Raw genomic sequence first — 22412 nt, 5'->3', positions numbered from 1 at the left:
TTTCTAAGAGGCTGTGACTTGACATGTAGCTCAGATGATTTAGCTCAGGAGCCAGAGAACATGTGGTATCAATGAAGGTCATAACATGTATTAAAGTACACAAATATGTGTTTGTTGATGTCCTCAGGGTCAGCATGAACCGCTGGCTGGATCAATCCTCTCTGACATGCACAGAGCAGCACAAATCATTAGCTGACGCACACATACATCACTCCCAAATGTAAAAACACCAGCATCACCCCCTCCACTCCCTTTCTGTAGCCCATTAGATGTATTGACCATTCCACATGCAGTATTTTTTCCTCTAATTGGTTTATACACAGCTGACCGGGCAGAGATGCCAGTGTTGGTGTAACACCGTGTTCAGTACAGACTCTAGACTCCATGGAAAAATGGACTGCTGCTGTTTTTTCCACCATCGATCCTCTCAGCTGCAGCAGCAGCAGCCACACTCTGCTCTCCTGGTAAATCGCTTCCTCTGCTCTGTTCTCTGAGGGATGACGGTGAATCTGCTTGTGTGTTGCTCTCCTGCTTGTTCCTGCAACAACCTTTTAGTCTGTGGGGGTTCAGGTCACTGAAGGTCTCAGTCATAACCAGGAAGTAGGGGTGCGAGGCAAGGATGAGGCCCTGGGTTCGTTCCAACAGGTCCAGATCAGTCCAGGTAAGACTTGTTTCTAAGTTGTAGAGCTCACAGAAAACTCAGCATTTGAGTTAAAGTTCAAGTAGGTACCTACAAAGTACTCCACTACATGTAAAAGTACCCCCTTCCCTACCCCTTTACTGAAGTTGAAGTACATACTCTAAAGTGTACTTAAGTCAGAAGGTAAAGTACTCCACTAATGCAGAAATGTCTGTGGGGTGACAGATAATGATGTGACAGTAGAATTTAAAAATACATTTAAAGTGTCCACTTTTACTGAACTCACATGAGTTAGTCTGATGTTAGGATGTACTGCATTTGAATTTTTACTGTCCTGAATTTACATCCTGCACAGTACACATAACATTATAATTATATTCAAGAAATACTGTTACAAATAATACAGCAAATATATGTACTTTTTGGTAAAGTCCAGCCTGGTCTTCCTGTTCTTCCAGCTAATGAGAGGTTTGCATCTTCTGGTGTCGTCTGTACTTTTGTTCATGAAGTCTTCTGTGAACAGTAGATTGTGTCCTTCACTCCTGACCTCTGGAGGTTGTTACTGATGTCACTAACAGTTGTTTTAGGGTCTTTCTTTACAGCTCTCACAATGTTTCCGTCATCAGTTGTAGTTTTCCTTGGTCTACCTTTCTTTCTGCAGGACATTCCAGATGGTTGTACAGGTTATGGCCAGTGTTTGTGCTGATTGATTGAAATTTGATTTTCCATCTTCTCTCAGTTTTACAGTTGCTTGTTCTTCACCACAGACAACTCTCTGGTTTTCCTGCTAGTTGCACCGATAGAACTATAAATACAGTCTGAACAGGCGAAACCCAAATCTTATATCTAACTTTCCATCCAATGTGTAATTTCTTCAGTATTGCAGTCAGACTGTTAATACTTACAGCCTGCTGATGTTTAAATACTCGTGTGAGCTGTGAATAAGTGTTGGTTGAATTGTCTTTAATATGCTTAATCGTAATCCAAGAGGCAGATTTTCCTGGTAGGAGGTCTCTACAGACTTCAGGCAACATTAACAGCTCTCTGTCACACACACACACACACACACACACACACACACACACACACTAATATCTGCATGGATGAAGTGATTGTGTTTTTAAGAACAAGGAGGGGAAGGTGGATCAGGGTGTTGTTTGGAACATGAAACATGGACCAGGAGGTGTAGGTTATTTCTGGTAGGTTAAAGCCACAGATCTCATGAAGTCCAAGTTCAGTATTGTCATTTCCACATATGAGCAACTTCCAACACCATTCAAACCAGTACTTTACTATGGGTAGTATTTATTAGGCCAACACTTTGTACTTTAAACTCAGGCCTGAACAGTTTAGATTTGAGCAGAAACTTTATTTATGAGACACATGTCTGAAAAATCTGGACTACGCCTGTATGTTCATGTCAAACAGTTCTACTGTGTTTAAAATACACCGTTTTCACCTTTTGTTCTTCTTCACATTTTAGAACATGTACTTGTTAGTCTACTTAAAGGTTGATCTTTTAATTGGACATTTTGTGTATTCCTAACTCTAAGTAATGATAATAATAATCATTTCCTGGAGATTAGAGATTATGTGGAGATTATCTCATCTCTAGGAAATGCAGTGAGTTTATCCACCAGGAGGCCACATCATGGTATCATATGGGAAACAAGCGCTGTAGTCTGCGTTGTTTTGCAGAAGCATTTACGGGATTTTGTCATAAAAATAACACACGAAAATGTTTTCATAGAAAAAAGTTAAGTTAGTCGTCGTCCAGTAAATCATCACTTAAACTCACATTTAAAGTTAATGAGGACTTCCGACACTGTTAACTCTGACTTTACGAGGAGCACCTGAAGGCGGCGTGAACGAAAAAACACGCGTGTGTGTGCGCGTGCGCGTGCGCGGTCCCCGACGCAGCAGCCGTTGACGTCCCCCCTCCGTCGCCGTCTCGTCGCCGTGTTCGTCGCCGTGTTCGTCGGGAGGTGGAGGGGACTGACTCCGGGTTCCGTCCTCCACTCAAACTAATGCTTCATTTCCCACACGGAGGAGGTGAATACTCGTGTTTTGTTGTTGCTCATCCGACGGCTTCTATTTTCCCCCATTTAACGGCACTTTGGAGCCGAACTAGAGCGCTGAAGGGCGGACTGGACTGAGAGGGAGACGGGCTGTTACATCCGCCGCTTTCTTCACCACAACCGCAATTTTCTGTTTTTATCTTTTATTTTTTTTTTATTCCCCCAAAGCTCTGTACGTCTATGACTGTTCTTTCATGTGGTTCCTGGTTCTGTTTTCGAGACAGTCTCTCCGTGGGAGCCACCTTTTTGACGTTTGCGTCCCAGAAGAAAACCTATTAGCTAGCTAACAGGAAAACAGAAACACCCCCTTTTCTCATTCAGCCCGCGGTGGTCGCACACACACGGTCTCCTGTCTTCACACCAGCCGCCTCGGTGCTCGGGTTTTCCTTCCTTTGTCACCACAAGACGATTCAGCTGTGACGGTGACCACCGGCTTTGTTTTGGGAACGATCCAGCCCGTGTTCACCGAAATGGTACGATAACGTCTGGGAAGGACTGGGGGAAGTGGAAAGCTAAGTGGGGGGTTCAGTCTGGGTTGTTTCCTTTCCATCAGATCAGGCTTCGTTCGTACCAGCAACACCAGAAAGACATGAGGTGGCTATAGCAAACTAGTTGGTGTGATTTTCAACGACTCAATTTAAGCTGGATCACTGCCTTGGTGATCTGTGCTGCCTTCACGGACTGTGACAATGAGGACTGTATGAGACGTGGGGGTCTTTTTTTGGTAAGAGTGACAGCCAGCCCAATCTGGGGTGTTTTAACCAAATCTGAACACAAACCCACAGTCTACTTGATTTTTTTCTTCTGGAGGGCGAAAAGCACTCAGGGACGAAAATGTCTTTACGCACGGCACTGCCTGGGGACGAGCGGAACCCGGACCACGTAAGTAGATCATTAAAACACTCGGCGTGTGTTTGTCTCCTCCAGCAGCAGGATAAATGGCATACATATGGTACAATAAGGTTGTGTTATGCTCCTGAAGAAAACGATAGTAATAACCTGCCTCAGGCCCTGAGATTAGTCTTCCATGTGCAAAGAGCAGCTGCCATCAACAAGGCGACGCAGACGCACTAATCTCCCCTAGCTCATTTGGGACGAGGAGCAACTGGACACACAAGCTTGCCAGGGTGGAGATGGAGAACAGGGCTAGGTAGATGAGGGATTGGCCCGGTTACACTCAGGATAGATTTGTTATTCAATGACTAATCCATACAGAAAAAAAAATCTCCCTACAATTTCACCTCTTCCTCCTTTACCCACCAGTGTGCGCATGTTTGTCTTCCGCCAGCTGATCAATTATTAATGCATCTGATGCAAGGCCACCCAGCCCTCTCCACACCCAGCCTGCCCCCGCACCCATCTCTGATCTCATCTCTTTTCTGCCAGTCCATCCCTCCTGCATCACCCTTACTTGCAGCTCTTCTTCTTCTTCTCCACCTTGTTTGATGTGTCCAGTTTAATGAAAGTGTGTCCCCCGTCAGCTCATGTGAGCCTGGTAAAATCTGCTGTGTCAGTGTAGCCCGGTTTGTCCTGCTGATGTTTTTCTGTCTCTGCCAACGTCTGGGAGACACAATGTTGAGGTGAATGTCCTCCAGAGGCATTTCACTGTTGTTTTGGAAAGCTGTTTGTAAGGACTTAAGCTTCTCTCTAATATCCTTTCACCATGTATTGTGCATATATTGACACCATTAGTGCAGCTGCACAGAGAATCCCCACCTTTGTCTCAAGGACACCTAGCTTACTCCAGAGTAGCAGCCTGAACTGTCAGTGAGTCTATTACAATTTGTCAGGGCTACACCCCTCTGCATCATCTGCTTAAATACAGAAAACTTACTTTTTTTCTAAGGGGTGTTTATAGGGTATATTGTCACAACATGATTCAGATTCCCATGTCTGGTGTTTAAATGGTTCATAATGACTGTCACAGAATTTACCCAACAATTAGCTGGTTTCCTTGGCGTCCACATTGACCTTTTACTACAGTGACTGCTGAAAGTACGCCATATTTGGGGTGGGACACTGCAGGCTATAATATAAGTTGAAGGGAAAATGGATACAGAGAAAGTACAGATATAAAGCTGATGTTCCGCTGTCTGGGAGCATTTAGTGTCTGAATTTTGAGCCGGTGGTTGTCCCCATGTAACAGAGGCTGCTGCCCTTCTCTATACCCTTCTCTGCTGTTTTTTGACCATGCTCTTGACTCGGTGTGGATTGTTACAGTGAGGTGTTTATTGCAGGCAGGCTTTGCTAGGATCCAGAAACACTTTACAAGGTGATGCTGCATATAAATAAGCCTTTTTTCCTGGTATTAATCAGAATAGAAGCTCTGTCATAACAGGAAACTACCTCTCCATTTACTTTGCATTGATTTATGAGCTTGTTCTATTTTTAAGCACTTGATTTCAGATTTTTTTATGAGAGATTCCCAGTTAGTGGCAGCTCTCTTCTCCTGTTTAATGGCTGCAGAGGTGATAAAACAGTTTATCCCGAAGCAAGCACAGCGATAAATCAATAATGGTGCCTTTGCGTGCGTTTGTCAAAAGATTGCTTGTCGTTCAGTGCTGGGATTGTGCATTACAGATTACAATAACTGAAATGATGAGTTCAGTTTTTTAAAAATTACCTGATCCCATACTTCTTAAGACTCATGAAGCTGTTACATTTGCCCCACTGCTGTGAACTGCAGAACTGGTAAAGTTTGTGGTGCATTTGCTGTAAGAGGAATCCTTATTTATAACCATTTGGCTGTAGATGGGCAGCAGGGTGATTGCTGTGCTCACACAAGCACAAGCCATTCTTGTTAGCAACCTCACCATAGCAACAGCAGGGGGTCCTCAACATCCCCCCCTCCCCCACCTCTATATTACCCATCCCACCTCACCCTCCCTCACTGTTCTTTTCCTTTTCGACAAAAACACACATGCACAGTTTTGACAAAAATAAATAATAAAGTAAATGTCTTTAATACATACTGATACAACTACAGGTGATACTTTTAAAATAAGACAAACAACAAAACAACTACTGCTTGTATGTCAATTTGAGAAAATTTAAGCAATAATTGCTTTAGATGCACTGATTTTCTGTGCATATAGCTGCGCTTAAACTCATCGGTGCATATACAAATATATATAAGTGTGTATATATATATTTTGCACATAGCTCAAATGTCCTGTGTCATAACTTCCTGCTGAGCAGAGACATCATAAACATCATAAATGTTACACAACTCGACCTGTGGTATTCATCCCCTTGTGACTTTGCCATCTTTTGAGATCATTATCAACATGTGGAGATATAATTCAGTCACAGCACTCATGACACGACAGCCAGAGCTTTCACACCAGGGTCTGCAATTTGCATGTTCGTACTCTCTGTTCTCTGCATTGCCTCTTCTGTTCCAATTTTCTCTCTGCCTTGTTTCTCCTCATGTTACCTCCCTTAAGTCACAGAAACAACGGATGCACAAATCTCACTTTTTCAGCTCCAGTACCAATGCCAATACCTGGACTTAGCATATCAGCCAATTTCCTATATCATTCCAATCCAATTGTTGATTTAATAAACTGTCTACCTTGACTTTCCTGACAACAGTGAAGGCCACAGCCTTAACTTAAATATTGATTTCCTGACTTTGTAAACCAGAATGACACTTAGATAAATATACTGAACTGTTGCATGTGAGAAAGCTAATATCTGAGTAGGACAGCCTGGAGATTACCTGGGGTTTTATCCCACGAGCAACCCTAGTACAAAGTCTGCTGTGCCATCTCATTCCTCCCACACGCTCCACACATCATAATCACAAACAATCCAACGCCAGTGGTTATGTCTAGGTTTTATCTTAAGTATCAAGATAATCTGCTTCTGTATGCGTTGAGCAGATGTTACAGTGGCTTGGTTTATGAAACCATTCAAAAACTCTGAAAGATGCATAGCTGTAGTGCATAAAACAAGGCTGATTTCAACAGTGTTTAACAGATAAGTTATTTCACCTCATGAGGGAACAATTTATAAGTTATTTCTTAAATTTTAACTTGGTTAATATCTATTCTACTAAAACATTTATGTTGGTTAATGAGATGATAAATAAATAATATATTTTTTTCTCTATAGCAATAACAAAATAGCATTTTTCTACTGAGGAACTTTTACTTAAAGTTCAGTCCTTTACAGAAGGCGTTGTCTTTATTTGTATTGTACTTTCCATTTTCCTCATTTTCACATACAGGCAACTTTACCTAACCTACTAAACCTGCATCTTTTATTTGCAAGTGTTCACATTTACTTTTGTTACCGTGTCTGTAAACTGGTTAAAGATCATGAGAGATGTGTGTGTCTTTTGTGTTACTGTTGTTGCTATTTCTGGTGTTTTGTATTCCTAATAGAGGTACAATGCTTTGTAGAGGTTAAAAGAATGAGAAACTTATGTTTTAAGTTTTAAGTTCAGAGCTGAAAAAATAGAAAGTGAATGTCCCTACATGAATCATTAAGGAATTAATTTGTTGCTGAGCTTTTCTTTTTTTTGTTTTTGCTATACTGTGGGAATGGGCACACTAGTTTGCTTGGGGCTAATCATGAGGTTTGAGAAACAGAAAAGGAAATCATATTGTAGGTGTGGGTGAGTGCTTGTGTGCACATGTACAGCTTTGTGGTATTACAAAAAGGCCAACATGTCTTTCTGTGTGCCACCTTAGGGCAGAGCACAGCCTTTGTGTTCACTGGACAAGCGAAAGATTCATGAGCTCACTGTCCTGACTTGTTACCATAAAGCTGACAACTACCTCTGATGCACTCGAAGGCATTCGTTTCACCTAGAAACACACCAGATACAGTCGTAAACAGCTTGAGGCTTTTAATCATCTGGTCTGCTGAGACCAAGAGAACCATGTATGATAAGGTGGGTTCATATTAGATGACATATATTGCTTACAATACCTCATGGATGTATGTTATTTTGTACACTTGCCACCCTAACCCAAGTGAAATGTGGTTAAACTTACAGGCCTAACAGTAGCCCAACGGTCAGAAATGGGCCAGCAACAGGGAAATGTCCATCTTAAATCCCTGGAGAGATGATTGAGTTACTATCTCTCACAGCCTTAACGGCTACTACCAAGGTGCCTGTGCCCAGAGTTCCAAGTAACTGCCTTTACCAGCAGGTAGCAGTGATAAAACCGCAAATTCAGCTATGAAAGTGTGAATCTAAAGCAGGGCAGTGCTGAGGAAGGAGCTTAAGAGATTTGGCGCACCGTACTGTAAATGGCTTGCTGAGGAACACAAGTTTTTACTTACTGTCCAGAATAGTAGTACTTATTTAAGTACACCTGGTTGGGACTACTTACTTTTATACCAATCTGTGGGTTCACTGTGGCATCTTCTTCCTAGGGCGTGTATGTGTAAAGCAGCAGTTTGACTTAGCTAGTGTCAAAGCTGCTCTTTTGTTTCTCTTGGTGTTCTGCTGATCATTCTAACTTTTCTCAAGTTCCTTATTTTTTCCAAATAACAGCCACTTCTGCTGTTGGAAATATATTATACTTACTATATAGTTGTTGTTACAAACATTTAAAAACAGCAGCGAAAAAATTACTTAAGATACACTGGAAATCTTAGCAATATAATATTATCTATAATGCAGTTTATCTTTGAACAGGGCATATAGTGATCCCCCAGCAGATTGGCATATTGTCTGCCCTCTGATAATAATAGGCTTTACGTAAAACTACCTTCTACTTTACTTTCTTAAAAAATGTTCCATGTTTGCTCGTTAAACTTTATTGGAGTAGAATCCATATAATCCACATGACTGTCATTGTCTGTACTAGTTTCTAGTTTCCTGACAGTTATTATGCAATTCTAAGTAAGCATTTAGTCAGCAACCGGTGGTGAACAGGTGGTGTTTTCTGGAGAGCAGGCCACCATGTGAATGACACTGTTCAGAGTCTTTGTTAACTGCCTCATACACACACACACACACACACACACACATACAACAGACCCCTGCAGATAAACATATTATCACACAGATACACCCCACTACTAAAATCAACTGGCAGACAAGCATAAAGGACACTCAGATGCTCAGCCAGAGCACACAGTCGGCCTGTTGTGTTCACTGTGTAATTGGGGCCTTCTGCTGCAGTGTCAGGTATCAACTGTCCTCACTCCTGAGCTGCTTCAGTTTAACCCCTGCAGATACAATATCTCTTCTTCCTATCGTCCTAACTGTTTTTGCATTTGGACGGTGACTCTGTCAGTATCTTGCCAGCCCTGCAGTACCATGTATGCAAGTGTAAGGTGGCTAATGCTGTCTTCACTATAGCTTCTCTATGGTGATGTTCGTATTTTGCCACAGATCTTATGTTGAAAACTAAACTGTTTACCATAAGTTCTTGAGAGAGAGAGGTGATACTGTTGTTTACCAGAGGAAATGTTGCATCAGAAAAGCTGTCATTGCTTCTGTCCATTAGCAGCTGCGTACGAGCTCTGAAACTAAATGAATGTCCTGTAATTGTGGACTGCAGAAACAGACGGAGTCTGATATGGCCATTCACAGCATTTGCATTACCACTTTTAGTTTTTCTTTGGGATTGAATAGACTTATTTTAGACAATTTTGCTTTATTTTATGGTAGAGAAAAAGTATTATGCTGTCAATGTGTCGTGACTTCCCCTAACAATGAGGTCTTATAATTTCCTGCTGCAGACAGACTGTAATGACATCAGCAAAACTTTTTTTGGCAATAATCTTGTTTAACAGTACTTCTTAATATTTTAGTTTTAAACCAAATTTAAAAAAAGCACATGAGCCGTAGTTTCAAACTAAAAATATCTAATATTTAAAGTTAGTCACGGGATCTGCACCAATCTGTGAAACCAAACCAATCATTAAGTTCCAGTTAGCAGATATCCACAATCTTGGTTGTTTAAATTTTCATACAAATAGCTTTGGTCACAAGGAAGAAAAATAATCATTGTGAGAGGCTGTGTAGACCTTGTTATGTTAGATCAGATTGATGACGGTAAGCTGCAAAAAAGATAGCGTAGGGAATAAGTGGAAGGTGGTGAACATAAATTAGGCAGCGAAAGGCCTGAAAGGATCTGATTCAAAAATGTGTGACGCTCTGAGGTAGATTTTTGTGAGTATACAAGTATACATTTGCATGAAAGTGAGCGACAGTTAAACTGTTGAAGCTAAACTGACAAGAACAGATCAGTTTTTGAGGAAATTGCATTTTACTGTTGAGTAAATTACAGTATTACAATATGTCATTAGTTTTGTACGCAATAACATTTCATTTACATCTGCACATGCATATGAATTAGTACTATCACATTCTTGCACTGTCAAAGTTCATTACAAAAATGTTGCTGTATTCTTAGATTTTATGTTATTTTGGTTAATTTGAAGAGAAGTGTTACTAAGTTTGTAACAAAGAAAAGGGTGTCTCTTTGAATTTGTGGGACCTTTAAAAATGTATCTCAGAGCATGCAGTGTTTAGGGAACGGATCATTTCAGAGAGACGAAACAGACTGTGTTGAGACAGAGAGAGAAACCGAGGCCTGGCCAAGGAGTGACTCAGCTCTTTAATCCAAACAGAATAGATCTGACCCATCCTCAGCCTGGTCTGGTGATCATAGCCCTGTGGAGAATGATATGCTGAGTAATGTGGCAGATCTCCAGATGCAAACAGAAAGCATCTCTGTGCGTGTGTGTGTTTGCAGTCCTGTACTGCCCAGACTGAGGAATCTAGTTACGCTTTGCATACTGGAGCCATATAATGTCAGACTGGAGGAGGCCTTTAACCCACAGTGTCGGCTGGTTGACCTCTTCAGCATGGTGCTGTCTGGCTTATGTTGACAATAATATTTAACTGTTACTCAGTGCTTTATGTGTAACAGAAGTTAATAAATTGGGGGTCTTAAATCCACTCCAAAGTGTTCCACGGGAAGAGTATAATAGTCTCAACAGACAGAGGATCATTATGGAAAGATAATGACATACCTTAATTCCGTCATCTTATGTTCATTTTTAAATGTGATGCTGAATAGCTGACAGGAACCAGGCTTACATCCACAGCAACAATAGAAATCGTCATAACTTTGCAAATTCAAGCTAATTAAACTATGAATTAAGTCCTAAAATTAACTAAAAGTTTATGAATTTTAAATATATGTAATATTCTGACCTGAGGTGGCCAAGAAACACAAAACCATTTTCATATTTCAATAACACAAACCTCACCATTCTACTGAGGGATCTAAATGAGGCTACTTAGTGAAAATCCCTGAAATGAAAAGTGGAGTTTTTGAATTTACCTTCGCTATTCACGCTGTATTTGGCAGATAGAACTGAAGGTTAAGATTGAACTTCCTGAAAGAACAAAACAATTCAGCTTGCCCCAGGGAAATTTACAGTACATGTCAGTGGGAGGAGCCTTAAACTGGTGACTCATCGACCTAATAATTATTGGTAGGAATGTGACTCTGGGAAAAGCTGAAGAATGTTTTTTTTTTTTTTTTTGTATGACCAGTATAAATATTAGTTGCTTAAATTGTTTAAGAACAGTTGAAATGGATACCACTTGATTACAGTATTAATTCATTTGACTTGACATTCACACCATCCTTAAAATACAGCACATTTCTTTTAGCACTCTTTTCACTGCTAATTATTCTAAAATTCACACATAATTCAATCCAATATAACCTTCCTGTTTTTAGCACACTTTTTTCTCCCATGTTCCCTGTCACTCAGCTACATCTGTCATCTAATAAAGTAGAAATTCCTGCAAAAATGATCATGAAAAACATCCACTGCTAATTATTTCCTGTGATGATAGTGAACTAAACAATGATGATGGCCTCACTGATAATGAAGTGTTGAATTGCTTGTTTAAGATGACTTAATTATGAAATGACAAGTAATTAATGTTAAAATATAATGTACGTCTGAGTGAATACTAATGATTTACAGCATTATAATAATGATTGTATTGTTATATATTTTTAGTCTCTTCAAACAGATTGCATTGCTTTATCATTACATACTGACTGATATTTAGGGTTTTAAGCAGTAAAAACTGCACATAATTAACAGCTTTTACAGTAATTTACACGAACCCTCTCACAGTTACTAATAGCCAGTTAGCAGTTGTTATGTGTAAAGAAATGCTTTGTGAAAAAGTCAGACCTTGTGATGCTTTGAAGCAAAGCAAACCTGCAGCAGCTGATCAAGCTCCACAGTATCAGACAGCCTGTCTGTCATGGTTACTGACATGTTTTTCTGGCAGCTCCCTCTTCCTTGTGGGGCATGCCAGGAAACATTTGCTGAGTGTTGTAGCGCAACATGTGACACATCTGCTGTCACCACTGTGACATTTCTGTGTGCGGTGCAGGAAGTGACGCTGGTGAAGTTCATGCAACTTCCTGCTGCTCTTCACACACTCCTGATGATGACTACGATGTGATGAGGAGTTACTACTGCAGTACTGAGTTGTTTTGACAGTTTTGAAGATGTAGCAGAGATGAATCGAAAGCGTCTGTTGTGTGATATCAAAATTTGTACGATTTTTGTGGGACATTTTTTAGTAATGAGTGACAGCAGTTAGCAATGGTGCCAGTCCAGTGCCCCAAGTGATTCACTGATTTTGATTCTTTTCATCTAAATAAATGCTTGTTTCCTCAAATTTTACACAAGCAATAGAGTGACATGCATGCAGATGTGCGTATAAACTGCTACTTGATTGGTTTCTCTTATTTACACCTAATATAGTCCTTTCTAAACACATGTTAATTACTGCTCTGGACCATAAAAATAATTGTAATACCTTGACTTTCTCAGCAAAATACCAGTGACTACATCCTCCATAACAAGAGAACACATTCTTTTCCTTTTTATTTATATTTTATTTTGGTTAATAGGACATTGCCAGACACAGCCTGTTATTGCCACACACTGGACGAAACACTGCACATGGGTGTAGAACCCATGACATCAAAGTAATATGTTATGTAATTTAGTGAAATGAGTCACTAGGATAATTAATCCTTTTTATTTTCAACAATGTTATCTCTTTGTTGTCTTCTGATATGTTGCAGAGACAGTGTGTCTACTGTGATATGTGATAGAGGAGGTATGTGTCAGGGCCAGTGTTCAATCTGAGGCCATAAGGCAGAGAGACACAGCCACTAAAGAGGAAGAGGAAGCTGAACAGGCACTGTGTGAGTGTGTGTCTCTTAGCAGAGGTTGAGGATGGCCCAAGGTTAGGCCATTTCTCTGCCGGGGAACAACGTCACATATCCTGTCTTTACTCAATACCTCTCCACAACACGCACACTCTGACCCATAGTGAATCCAGACTGCAGCAACAGGACACCTCTCTCAGGGTGTGGCCTATTGTTTGTAAAATTGTTTGTTTGTTAAGCTGCACGTTGTGATGAACAGTAGCAATTGTCTGCCATCTCTTCTCCTCCCCCAACTTCAGTTAAAACCACAATAACAAAACAAGAAACAAAGAGAAAATTGCATTTGCGTTTGCATAATAAGAATTGGGCTGACACTTGGATGCAGTTATTTATCCAGTCAGTCCAACAGTAGAAAAAGAATAATTCATACATTAATAGCATTACAAACTCATATAATGACCGCAAGTGGCATTATATATTCATATTGGTTGAAAATGTTCAGGTGTTCAAATAAAGATGACAAGGTAATTAACTGTTAAGTTATTATGGATATCATGCATTCTACAACAGGCGAGTCGAGTACAATTGTGTTCACTCAAATTATGCACATATTTATAGTAGAAAAACTGTATCACAACATTCATGCAAGTTTCCATTCATATGCATTTTTATTCAGCTGTGTGCCCACATAGACAAGCCCAGATGGAAGATGACTGGTGTACTGTAGACTAGCCGATGGTATGCTAGACATGCACAAAAGTTTGCCTTCACAATGCCACCACATATTTTAGCACTTATTAGCACTTTAACACTTATTCTTTTACACTTAGAAGGATGTTAACATTGAACAGTGATTTCTTGCGATTTGTTGCCTGCATCATGGTCTGCATCATCTATGTGATATGCCTTAAAGGATTTCCCTGTTCTTAGATCACACACTATGTGTATGTATGAGATAGGATCACAGCCCAGGCAGATCATTTGAGCAGAGGAATAGGTCCTGCAATAACAAAATGCTGAAATTTGCACTTAGACTATTTAACTGATGCATTTCAGCATCAGCTAAATGGTTAAAACAGGACAGATAATCTTTATCTGTTTTGCTTACACACAAGATGAGGATACAGATGATAAAAAGGAACGATAATACTGCTTTTGTTTTCTGTTTCTCATGTCAGAGCCCATCTGATAGTCACATTGACATGCTTAGTGTATTGTTGATCAAATTACGTCAAGCTGTCATTCTTATCTGCCTCGCAGGAATTTAAAGGACTACACAGACTACTGACTTTGTTTAGTCATACAGGAAGCATCTCCGTCACTGCATAATTGCACAATAGGCTGATGTAAATGAAATTGCCAAAAAGTTGTGTTTATTCTGTTAATGACTTCATATAAAACTCATCACCATAGACAAACTTCTACTTTTATTATTGTCCTAGTTGTATATGCAGTCAGTCTCAAAAAAACCTGACAATTCAGGATACTTCCAATTCATGCTATTTAGAAAGTTTACCGCCCTTTCTACCTTTGACATTTTACTAACACAGCAACATACTGTATCGAACAACTACTCAAACATGTCGAGGCAGTGAATAAGTTATTAGTGGTCAGTCCAAATGGAGACTAATACTTAGAACAGCTGTAATTTAAGATTAGGGTAACTTTAGAAGTGTTTAGCCTCTTCCATTTGCCCCACGAGGTTCATCAGCACCAGATCCAGAACAAAGACTTAAGTGCAGCAGAGTTACTTGTAACATGGAGGGCAATATTGAATTGGATTTCTTTCAGTTTGCTAGGACAAGGTGAAGCTTGTTTGCTGAATGTGCAAATTACACAGTGAGAACCTACACGCACCTAACCAACCACCAGCCCTCACTTCTATACTAAATGTCAGCCAACATTTCTAATAAAGTGGGGGTCGTTCATTCCCCCCACTCCTCAACCTCTGCCTGCTCCTGACCCCATCACACCTTGCATAAACATACACAGACACACACTAACACTCATGAAGAGGCCTCGTCCTGAATGAAACTGCATGGTAATCAGAAGGAGAGGCTAAATCGATGGACTGCGCTCCAAGACTACGTGGGACAGGGGGGAAGGGAAACGAGGAGGGTGTGACGAAGGGCAGCATCTAGCTCAAATTGATGTGAGGTTGCTGAAAATGAAGATAGCTGCCCGAGACAAAAGAGAGGGCGGGTCTAGGCATGGAGGGGAAAATGGAGTGCAAAGATTTGTCTGGGGGATGGTATGAGCCAGGGGAGAGAAGAAGTGGTGAATAAATGGGGGAAGGGTGAGGAGGGGGTGGAAATGAACGTGGCTATTACTATTCTTTATAATACCCCTCAAAAACATATTAGTATGTATTTATAAGTCGCTGAGTGTACCTGAAGGTCATATCATTATAAATATGTTGGTCACTTCTGCCTTTTTCCAAATAGTCACACTTTGATGTCACACTGGTGGGAAACTGAGTTTAACTTGCATCATGATTCACAGGACAGTGTATAGGCAACTGCGATGGGAAAATGCTCCACTCTGGGGCAGATAGAAATCCTCTTAAACTCTGCAGTGTTTTACAGGGACAGGTGAATGATCGGGGGCAGATCTTGAAATACACATTTTCTTTTTTTGCAGCATTAATGGCAGTTACATCAATATTATTGTTATTAAACCATAGGCGTTCCTGTGTGTGTGCTGGAGAAATATTTTATTTTGTGATCTCACCATTGGTGTTTATCACATTGAGAATATTTCTAGGTAATTTATTTTCATCAGATGTCTGATCTCTGTGTGTGGTTTTCATAATGTAGAAACAGAAAGTCAGTTGTCCTTGTGAGTTTCTCTCAGAGCAATATATTTTGCCTTTCTTCCCCTTAGTCCTCTTTATCTGTTCTGTGACTAATAAACATTGTCCGGAGACCTGTGTCACTAGCCACATGCCTGACCTTGTTTACAAACTGATTTTCTTGGTTGAAACATTATAAGATTGGGCAGACTGAGATGGGAAGATGTTAAAGCTCCTGAGCTGTATTTAGATCCTATTTTTCCTGTATTTATGGTTTTATTCAGTTATTCATCTTTACTCCATTGACATTTTGTTATACAAACCCCAATGTCTAGACAGGTTGGGAGTTTTTAAAAAGTCCTGGGCACAAGAAATTATTTAATATTATGTCAAATATTATTTCTTTATTCTCAGGACTGAAAAAGCTGCTTGGATGAGTAGTGAAGCTACTTCCAGATAATCTCAACTAGATACATTTACATTTAGTCATTTGGCAGATGCTTTATCCAAAGAAACTTACCAAAAGGAACCCGGGTCTCCCACATGGTGGGTGGCAATCTCTCCACTACACCAACCAGCTGCTCCATGGTAACTGGCATTCTTTACCAACATAAAACAAAGTGTACCTGTGATTACGTAGAAATCATAGATTACACGCAGTCTACTGGTTAAATGTTATGACCTGCTGAAAATAGTGAAAAGTATAGTATTCATTTACACCTTTGCAGAGAAGATTGCCTGTCTTATCAGTCATGAATTGCCCTGAATACAAGACTGTTACACTGATGTAATTGATCTGTATTAGCTTTTGAAAGTGGGTGGAAGTTGGCAAACAGCACAGTTAAAAATAGACTAGAGAATATGAATTGATAACATGCATACGTCATTTGTTGTGATAGTAGACTGCTATGCTTTATTTCCTTGTTCATCATGTTATACCCCTTGCTGATGAAAAGTTTGTTTTTAGTGGGATAGTTCTGTTTCTGCTCAGAGCTCAGAGGATGAATGTTTATTTTGATCTCTAACTTCACTTGGCTTTGCAGGTTCACATAGAGTCAAGCAGAGCATCTCAGTGTACAGATAAGTTAAAAAGTGAAGTTAAGTGAAAGGAAAAATGAAACTGCATTAGTATAAACTGAGCTTTGAAGAAGTCACTTAATGCAAATACTGCTGTTTTGGCCTTTTCATCACTTCTCTGAGTAGTAAGTGACGTGTGCTTTACAGGCAAACTGTTCATGCTCAGCTCCACATTGTATTGCATTAGTTAGTGACGCGCTGATGTCACTTGTGTCACTGATGTCACACATCGTCCGGTCACAGCACATGTACAGTTTAACAGCAGTGACGGTATAAAATGGACACTATGAGGGGTCAGATGAGAATAGGTGACTACAAAACCAGAGATAGTTGCCATATGTATGTTGGTTATTATGATAATGCAATGTGACTGTGGAGCGGGAAAGGCTGCAGCCACAACTAAAAACAGCTTTCCCTGAATAATTATATGGTCATAACCTAAAAACATTCAGTTCACTATGATGTAAGATGTTTTCTTTATCAGATTTCAGAGTATATAATTCGATTCCCTATCAAGATAGGTGCAATTTTTTGTTTGTTTGTTTTAAATGACCCAAGTAATCTTTTCAGATGTAACAGATTACATTTAAAGAGCACTAAAAGCTGCTATCATAACACGATCTATCTTTAGTATGATCTGCAGATTGCAGAATTTTAAGAAAGGCCAACTCATAATAATGGTATTGTACTGCAGATTGAAAGGCACAGCATTTAGTCACACTAATAGTTTTTCTCTCTGTCTTTCTCTCCTCAGCATACCTTCCTGTCGGCCAGCCGTTCAGAGAAAGGTACTGGCTGGTCACGCCAGTCGCTTGGTGCCCGCTGCCGTAACTCTATTGCCTTGTGTTCAGACGAGCAGCCACACATCGGAAACTACCGGCTGCTCAAAACCATTGGCAAGGGCAACTTTGCCAAGGTCAAACTAGCAAGACACATATTGACCGGCAGAGAGGTGAGTTTAAAGAAACAGCATTATACAAGAAAGTGTGTTTTTTGTATTATTATTATTTTGCATTAAGACAGCGCTGAAAGCATGTGTTAGGGAAATGTGCATGTTGGGATTAATGAGGCTAAACGCAATGTTAAAGTTGACTTCTGGGTAAATAGAGGAACAGAACCCTGTAACTCAGCCCAAATAGAGTTTTAAAGGCTGTTCCTACAAGTTCACTGGACCCTCTGTTAGCTTTTACAGCCAGCCATAACTGTTACATCTCACTGTACAGCCAGACCCTTAAACCCTTAAAGAGAGGCAGTCATGCTTTTCTTGTGGTTGGTGTTTAAATACACCGTGGGCTTTCATCTCATAAAACCATGACCTACATTAGTTGGGTTGATAGCACATTAGGGTCAGTAGAAACTTGATGTATAAACTGCTGTCTCGATGTGAGAGCTGTTGTTGTTTTTCACACAGATAAAGCTGCAGACAGTCATTGAGTGGTAGGTTGACACAGTCTTTGACTGGGTCACCACATATTGTTGTTTTACTTTAAGGATTGATTAATATAATCCAGAAATTAGACTCACTGAAAGAGCATATTTCTGATAAAACACAGCTAGAGCTGAACTGATTAGTCCATTAATTGATAATAGAAATAATAATAATAATAATAATAATAATAATAGAAAACATTTAAAGTCAGTTCCCTTCTTCCAAATTTTACCAGATGGGCTCCATAGTTTTCTACCAAATATTCCAACTTTTTCATATTCAAATATCACAACTATAGATATTTAATGCTGCTCTTGGTCATTTGATTGGTTAGACAAGTTATATGTATGAGAAAATCACTGTAGCACCTTTTATTTTATGCCAGCACAAGTCCAAGAATAAGTACATGCACGCATTTTCGAAACATACAGTATTAGATTATTGTATCAAGAAGCATTGTTTATAACATAAGTCACAATGTGGAATAAATATTTCCTTTTTTAAATGTTTTTGTTCTTTGTTTTTATGTTGTTCCTTTACAGGTTGCAATTAAGATCATTGACAAAACACAACTCAACCCAACAAGCCTGCAGAAGGTGAGTCTATATGCATGCTCAGACTTTTGTGTGTAAGTAAAAGGTGACTGTAGAAGCATAAAGATCAAAACAAAGAGTATGCACGCAATCATCACAAAACTTTGAAATGTAATGTTCAACACATTAGTTAAGCAGAAATTAACTGCCTGTTAGTTTTAGCTTGTATTATAGACACAACATTGTGGTTATCTAATTTATTTATTTATTTTGTCTATTTTGTTATATTTGTCTTACCCCTGAACCTTCTATTCACCTCTGCAACTGCATGATATGAAAATAAGTTCATATTTAAAATCATGTGTCAAGTTTTTATTAGCATGTATATTATACAATTACTACCAATGACATCAGTGGTAGTAATTGAGCACAGCATTATCTTGCACTATAGTGTTTTGCTACTCTAATGTTCCATGCAGAAATGTGAGCTTTGTTTTTTTTGGGGGGGGGATGTTACATTTAAGTTTGAGTTATGGAAGTAAGTTAAGAGCTGAAAAACTTAGGTTTAGTGAAAAATGATACACTACTCTTATAAACTTCTTGTCTGTCCACCCAGTCCAGTGGAATTAACTTGGGTAAGGGCTTGAGTAATGTACGTCACTGTATGCTCGTCTAGTGGCATCTAGGGTCATGTGTTAACTCTGTGTGCAGCATTCAAAGCCCTAATGAGGTTAAGCTCCTTTCCTATCTGAACCTGCTGCTCAATGTGCGTGCATGTGTATTGGTGTCATTCATTGAGAGCAATCTAATGAAACAAAATTGAGCGAAAAACTTTGCCTCAGGCCTGCAGACTGTTTCTAAGCAGTTACAATTGCAGCATTTTTTCATCTGGTTTTGTTGGTGCAGTATTCACCTATATAATAATAAATAATCTGAAGCACTGAAATACCGGTGACTGTGCTGTGTATAATAAATGCTACATTAGGCGTTTTCTTCTATTTTCAGCATATGGTTTGTCTTATATGTGTGTATTTGTATGTTTGATGTGGGGACATGAACTGTATTTACCATATGCCTTTCTTTTTCTTTTCTTTTTTTTTTAACAAATCTTTTCACTTTTGATTTTGTTTTTGCTCTTTGTCACAGAGATAACTTTAACCTTGTGTAGACTCACAGTACAAGCAGTTAAAACCACTCGTACAAGTCAGTCTTTGTTCAGTGCTTCTACTGACCAAACTGTGAACTCTTTATCAGCACCTTCCCTGCAACAAAAACATGCACATCAGCGAGTTCATAGAAATTGTATTGCTTGCAAACAGTGACATTATTGAGGAATACTGAGTTAACTAACCAGGTCAGACTGGTTTTTGACTCTATTGATTACAAAGATTTGTGTTATTGATGTTGTCTGGCCTTTGTGTCCACCTGGCCTATATACTGGACAGGAAAGAAGGTTTATCAGCCTGCCGCTCAGACTGGTAAAAATATTAAGTGAAAGACTTGTTAGCCACATCTTAATATCTCAATATATTCCTTTGTGGTAAATTATGGCAAGTGTATTTTGTGTTGTGTTATCCAATGCCACATATTTTTGGTCTATTTAAAAGGAACAGTCTCATCTACATTTTTTTTCTGTACCTACCTACTAGACAGACATTCTGAATAACCCGTGAGGTCTGTTACAAATCTTGAAGTCCTTGAAGTCTGTGGCTCCTGTGAGAAAACAAATGTAACTATCCTGATCATTTTATTCTGGTCTGGATAAGGAGATTGTATCCAGCAGTCATTGTGAAATCTAAACCTTTTGATAGCTGCAGTTGTAACATATTTCAACTCAGCATGCATGAATGGAAGTGTTAAAAGGCCGCCTCTCCTATTTGACAGGAGTTAATTTTGTATATCAGAAATACACTTGAACCAGACCACAATTATTTTCTGATGTCCCTTTTATTTATTTGGTACTACCATCATGTCGCTAAACCTCTTCAGGAAATGTTCTCCTTCACAGCACAGTTAATATTCTGTCAGTGGTTTATCTGTTGATAAACTACTGACTCTTTAACTCAACAGAGGTGAAACTGGGATGGTGGTTGCCTGTCTGTCTCTTTGTGTGTTTGCTTTGTGAGAACACAGACCTGCTTATACTGAACAGCTGCTGTGAGAGTGACCACTTTCTTTTCTCAGAGCATCATTTTCCTTCTGTTTCAACAGTGAGCCATCTTCTCAATTACACCATCATTCTGCTCTTCAAATCTCTCAAGCTAAGACTTAAACAAAGCTATCTGTGTGTGTGTGTGTGTGTGTGTGTGTGTGTGTGTGTGTGTGTGTGTGTGTGTGTGTGTGTGTGTGTGTGTGTGTGTGTGTGTGTGTGTGTGTGTGTGTGTGTGTGTGTGTGTGTGTGTGTGTTTTCCGCAGTATGGCAGTGGTGTAGTGCTGCATAGCTCAGCTGTGTCAGGACTGGGGCTACCATTTGTGTCCTGTCCTGTCAGCATTATTGTAGTCAGGGTACGACACTACGCATGCAGCCACATGACACTGTCACTTTCTGTCTTTTCATCTGTCACATACTCCATCTCTCACTTCCTTTCCTTCTGTTAGTAATTTTGTACATCATTTTGGAGCAATTAGCTGCAATCATTAATGTTTGCTTTGATTAGTTATTTATCTAAAATAGCTAGTTAGTTTTTTATTACTTTTTTATCTGACAATTAAGAAATCCTCAAAATATTAAATTTGATTATATATGAAACAGATCAAACAAATTTAGCAAATCTCTATAATCTTCAGCTTAAATATTTAATGTCAAAATTACTGTAAGTTAATTTTCCATTGATCTAATAGTGATTTAATCGACAAATCATTCAGTGCTACTCTAAACCTTTTCACCTTTCACCATTCAAACCAATAGAAGTAGTCTAAAAGCAAATACATACATGAAATTTCCCATCATTTAAAGACATTTTAAAGAAAGTATTGTACATATAGTTCCTGGTTAAGCACTTACAGATCTGCTGTCTCCTTGTCCCATTTTGATTTTATGACCACTAGATGATGCTTCCTATATTTGTCTCTGGATAAAAATATTCAGGATGGTGTTAGCTGACACTGGAGCATCTTCGTCCCACATTAATTAGTTATTTGTCTTTCATGGAAGATTGATTTATGTGCTTTCTGATAAAAATGCACATAATTTGCATTTTAATTTTCACAGCATAAATATTCAAAAGATGTAGATTTCACGGTTCTGTTGAAATAGAAACACATAGTAGCTTCTGTCAAGTCTGTTTTCTGTATGCTAGACCTCTGCTTCCTCTTTTTCTTGATCTTTCTTTCTCTCTGTTATGCCTCAGTCTATATTCTGTACTGCAGCTGTATGTCCTATTTATCTTTGTTTCTCTTCATACTTCTTCTCCCTTTTTATTTTCTCTTCATCCTCTCTTTATTTACTGTAGCTCCATGTTCCACTTTTCTCTCTTTTCTCCCCAGGCGATGTGTTGCAGTACTAGCTCTACTGTAATCACAGTTGTACTCTCTGCCATTGGTAGCACTACAGTATGCATCTTAAAACTATTTAAGGGATCTAGGGACTGAGATTTTAGTTTCTAAAGATCAGAAAGTACTGCTGAAGTGGCACTGTGCAATCCCCCTGCTTTACCCAAGTCACAGATCCAATGTGT

General features: G+C 39.3%; 1 protein-coding gene across 3 annotated transcripts in view; it reads left to right on the top strand.

Moving 5' to 3' along the window:
• Positions 1-2559: 2559 nt before the first annotated feature.
• Positions 2560-22412, top strand: part of mark4 (microtubule affinity regulating kinase 4) — a 44725-nt gene continuing 24872 nt past the window's right edge. For all 3 annotated transcript variants that reach the window (XM_026370227.1, XM_026370236.1, XM_026370242.1), the window contains exons 1-3: positions 2560-3600; positions 17528-17725; positions 18745-18798. In XM_026370227.1, the coding sequence (XP_026226012.1) occupies positions 3553-3600; positions 17528-17725; positions 18745-18798 (300 nt within the window). In that variant the 5' untranslated portion in view covers positions 2560-3552. The remainder of the gene's footprint in view (positions 3601-17527; positions 17726-18744; positions 18799-22412) is intronic.

The sequence above is a fragment of the Anabas testudineus genome, chromosome 13 (genome assembly GCF_900324465.2).
Source record: "Anabas testudineus chromosome 13, fAnaTes1.2, whole genome shotgun sequence".
In the NCBI taxonomy this organism is placed as follows: domain Eukaryota; kingdom Metazoa; phylum Chordata; class Actinopteri; order Anabantiformes; family Anabantidae; genus Anabas; species Anabas testudineus.
Note: the sequence above shows the minus strand (reverse complement) of the source record. Positions and strands in the feature narration are given on the sequence as shown.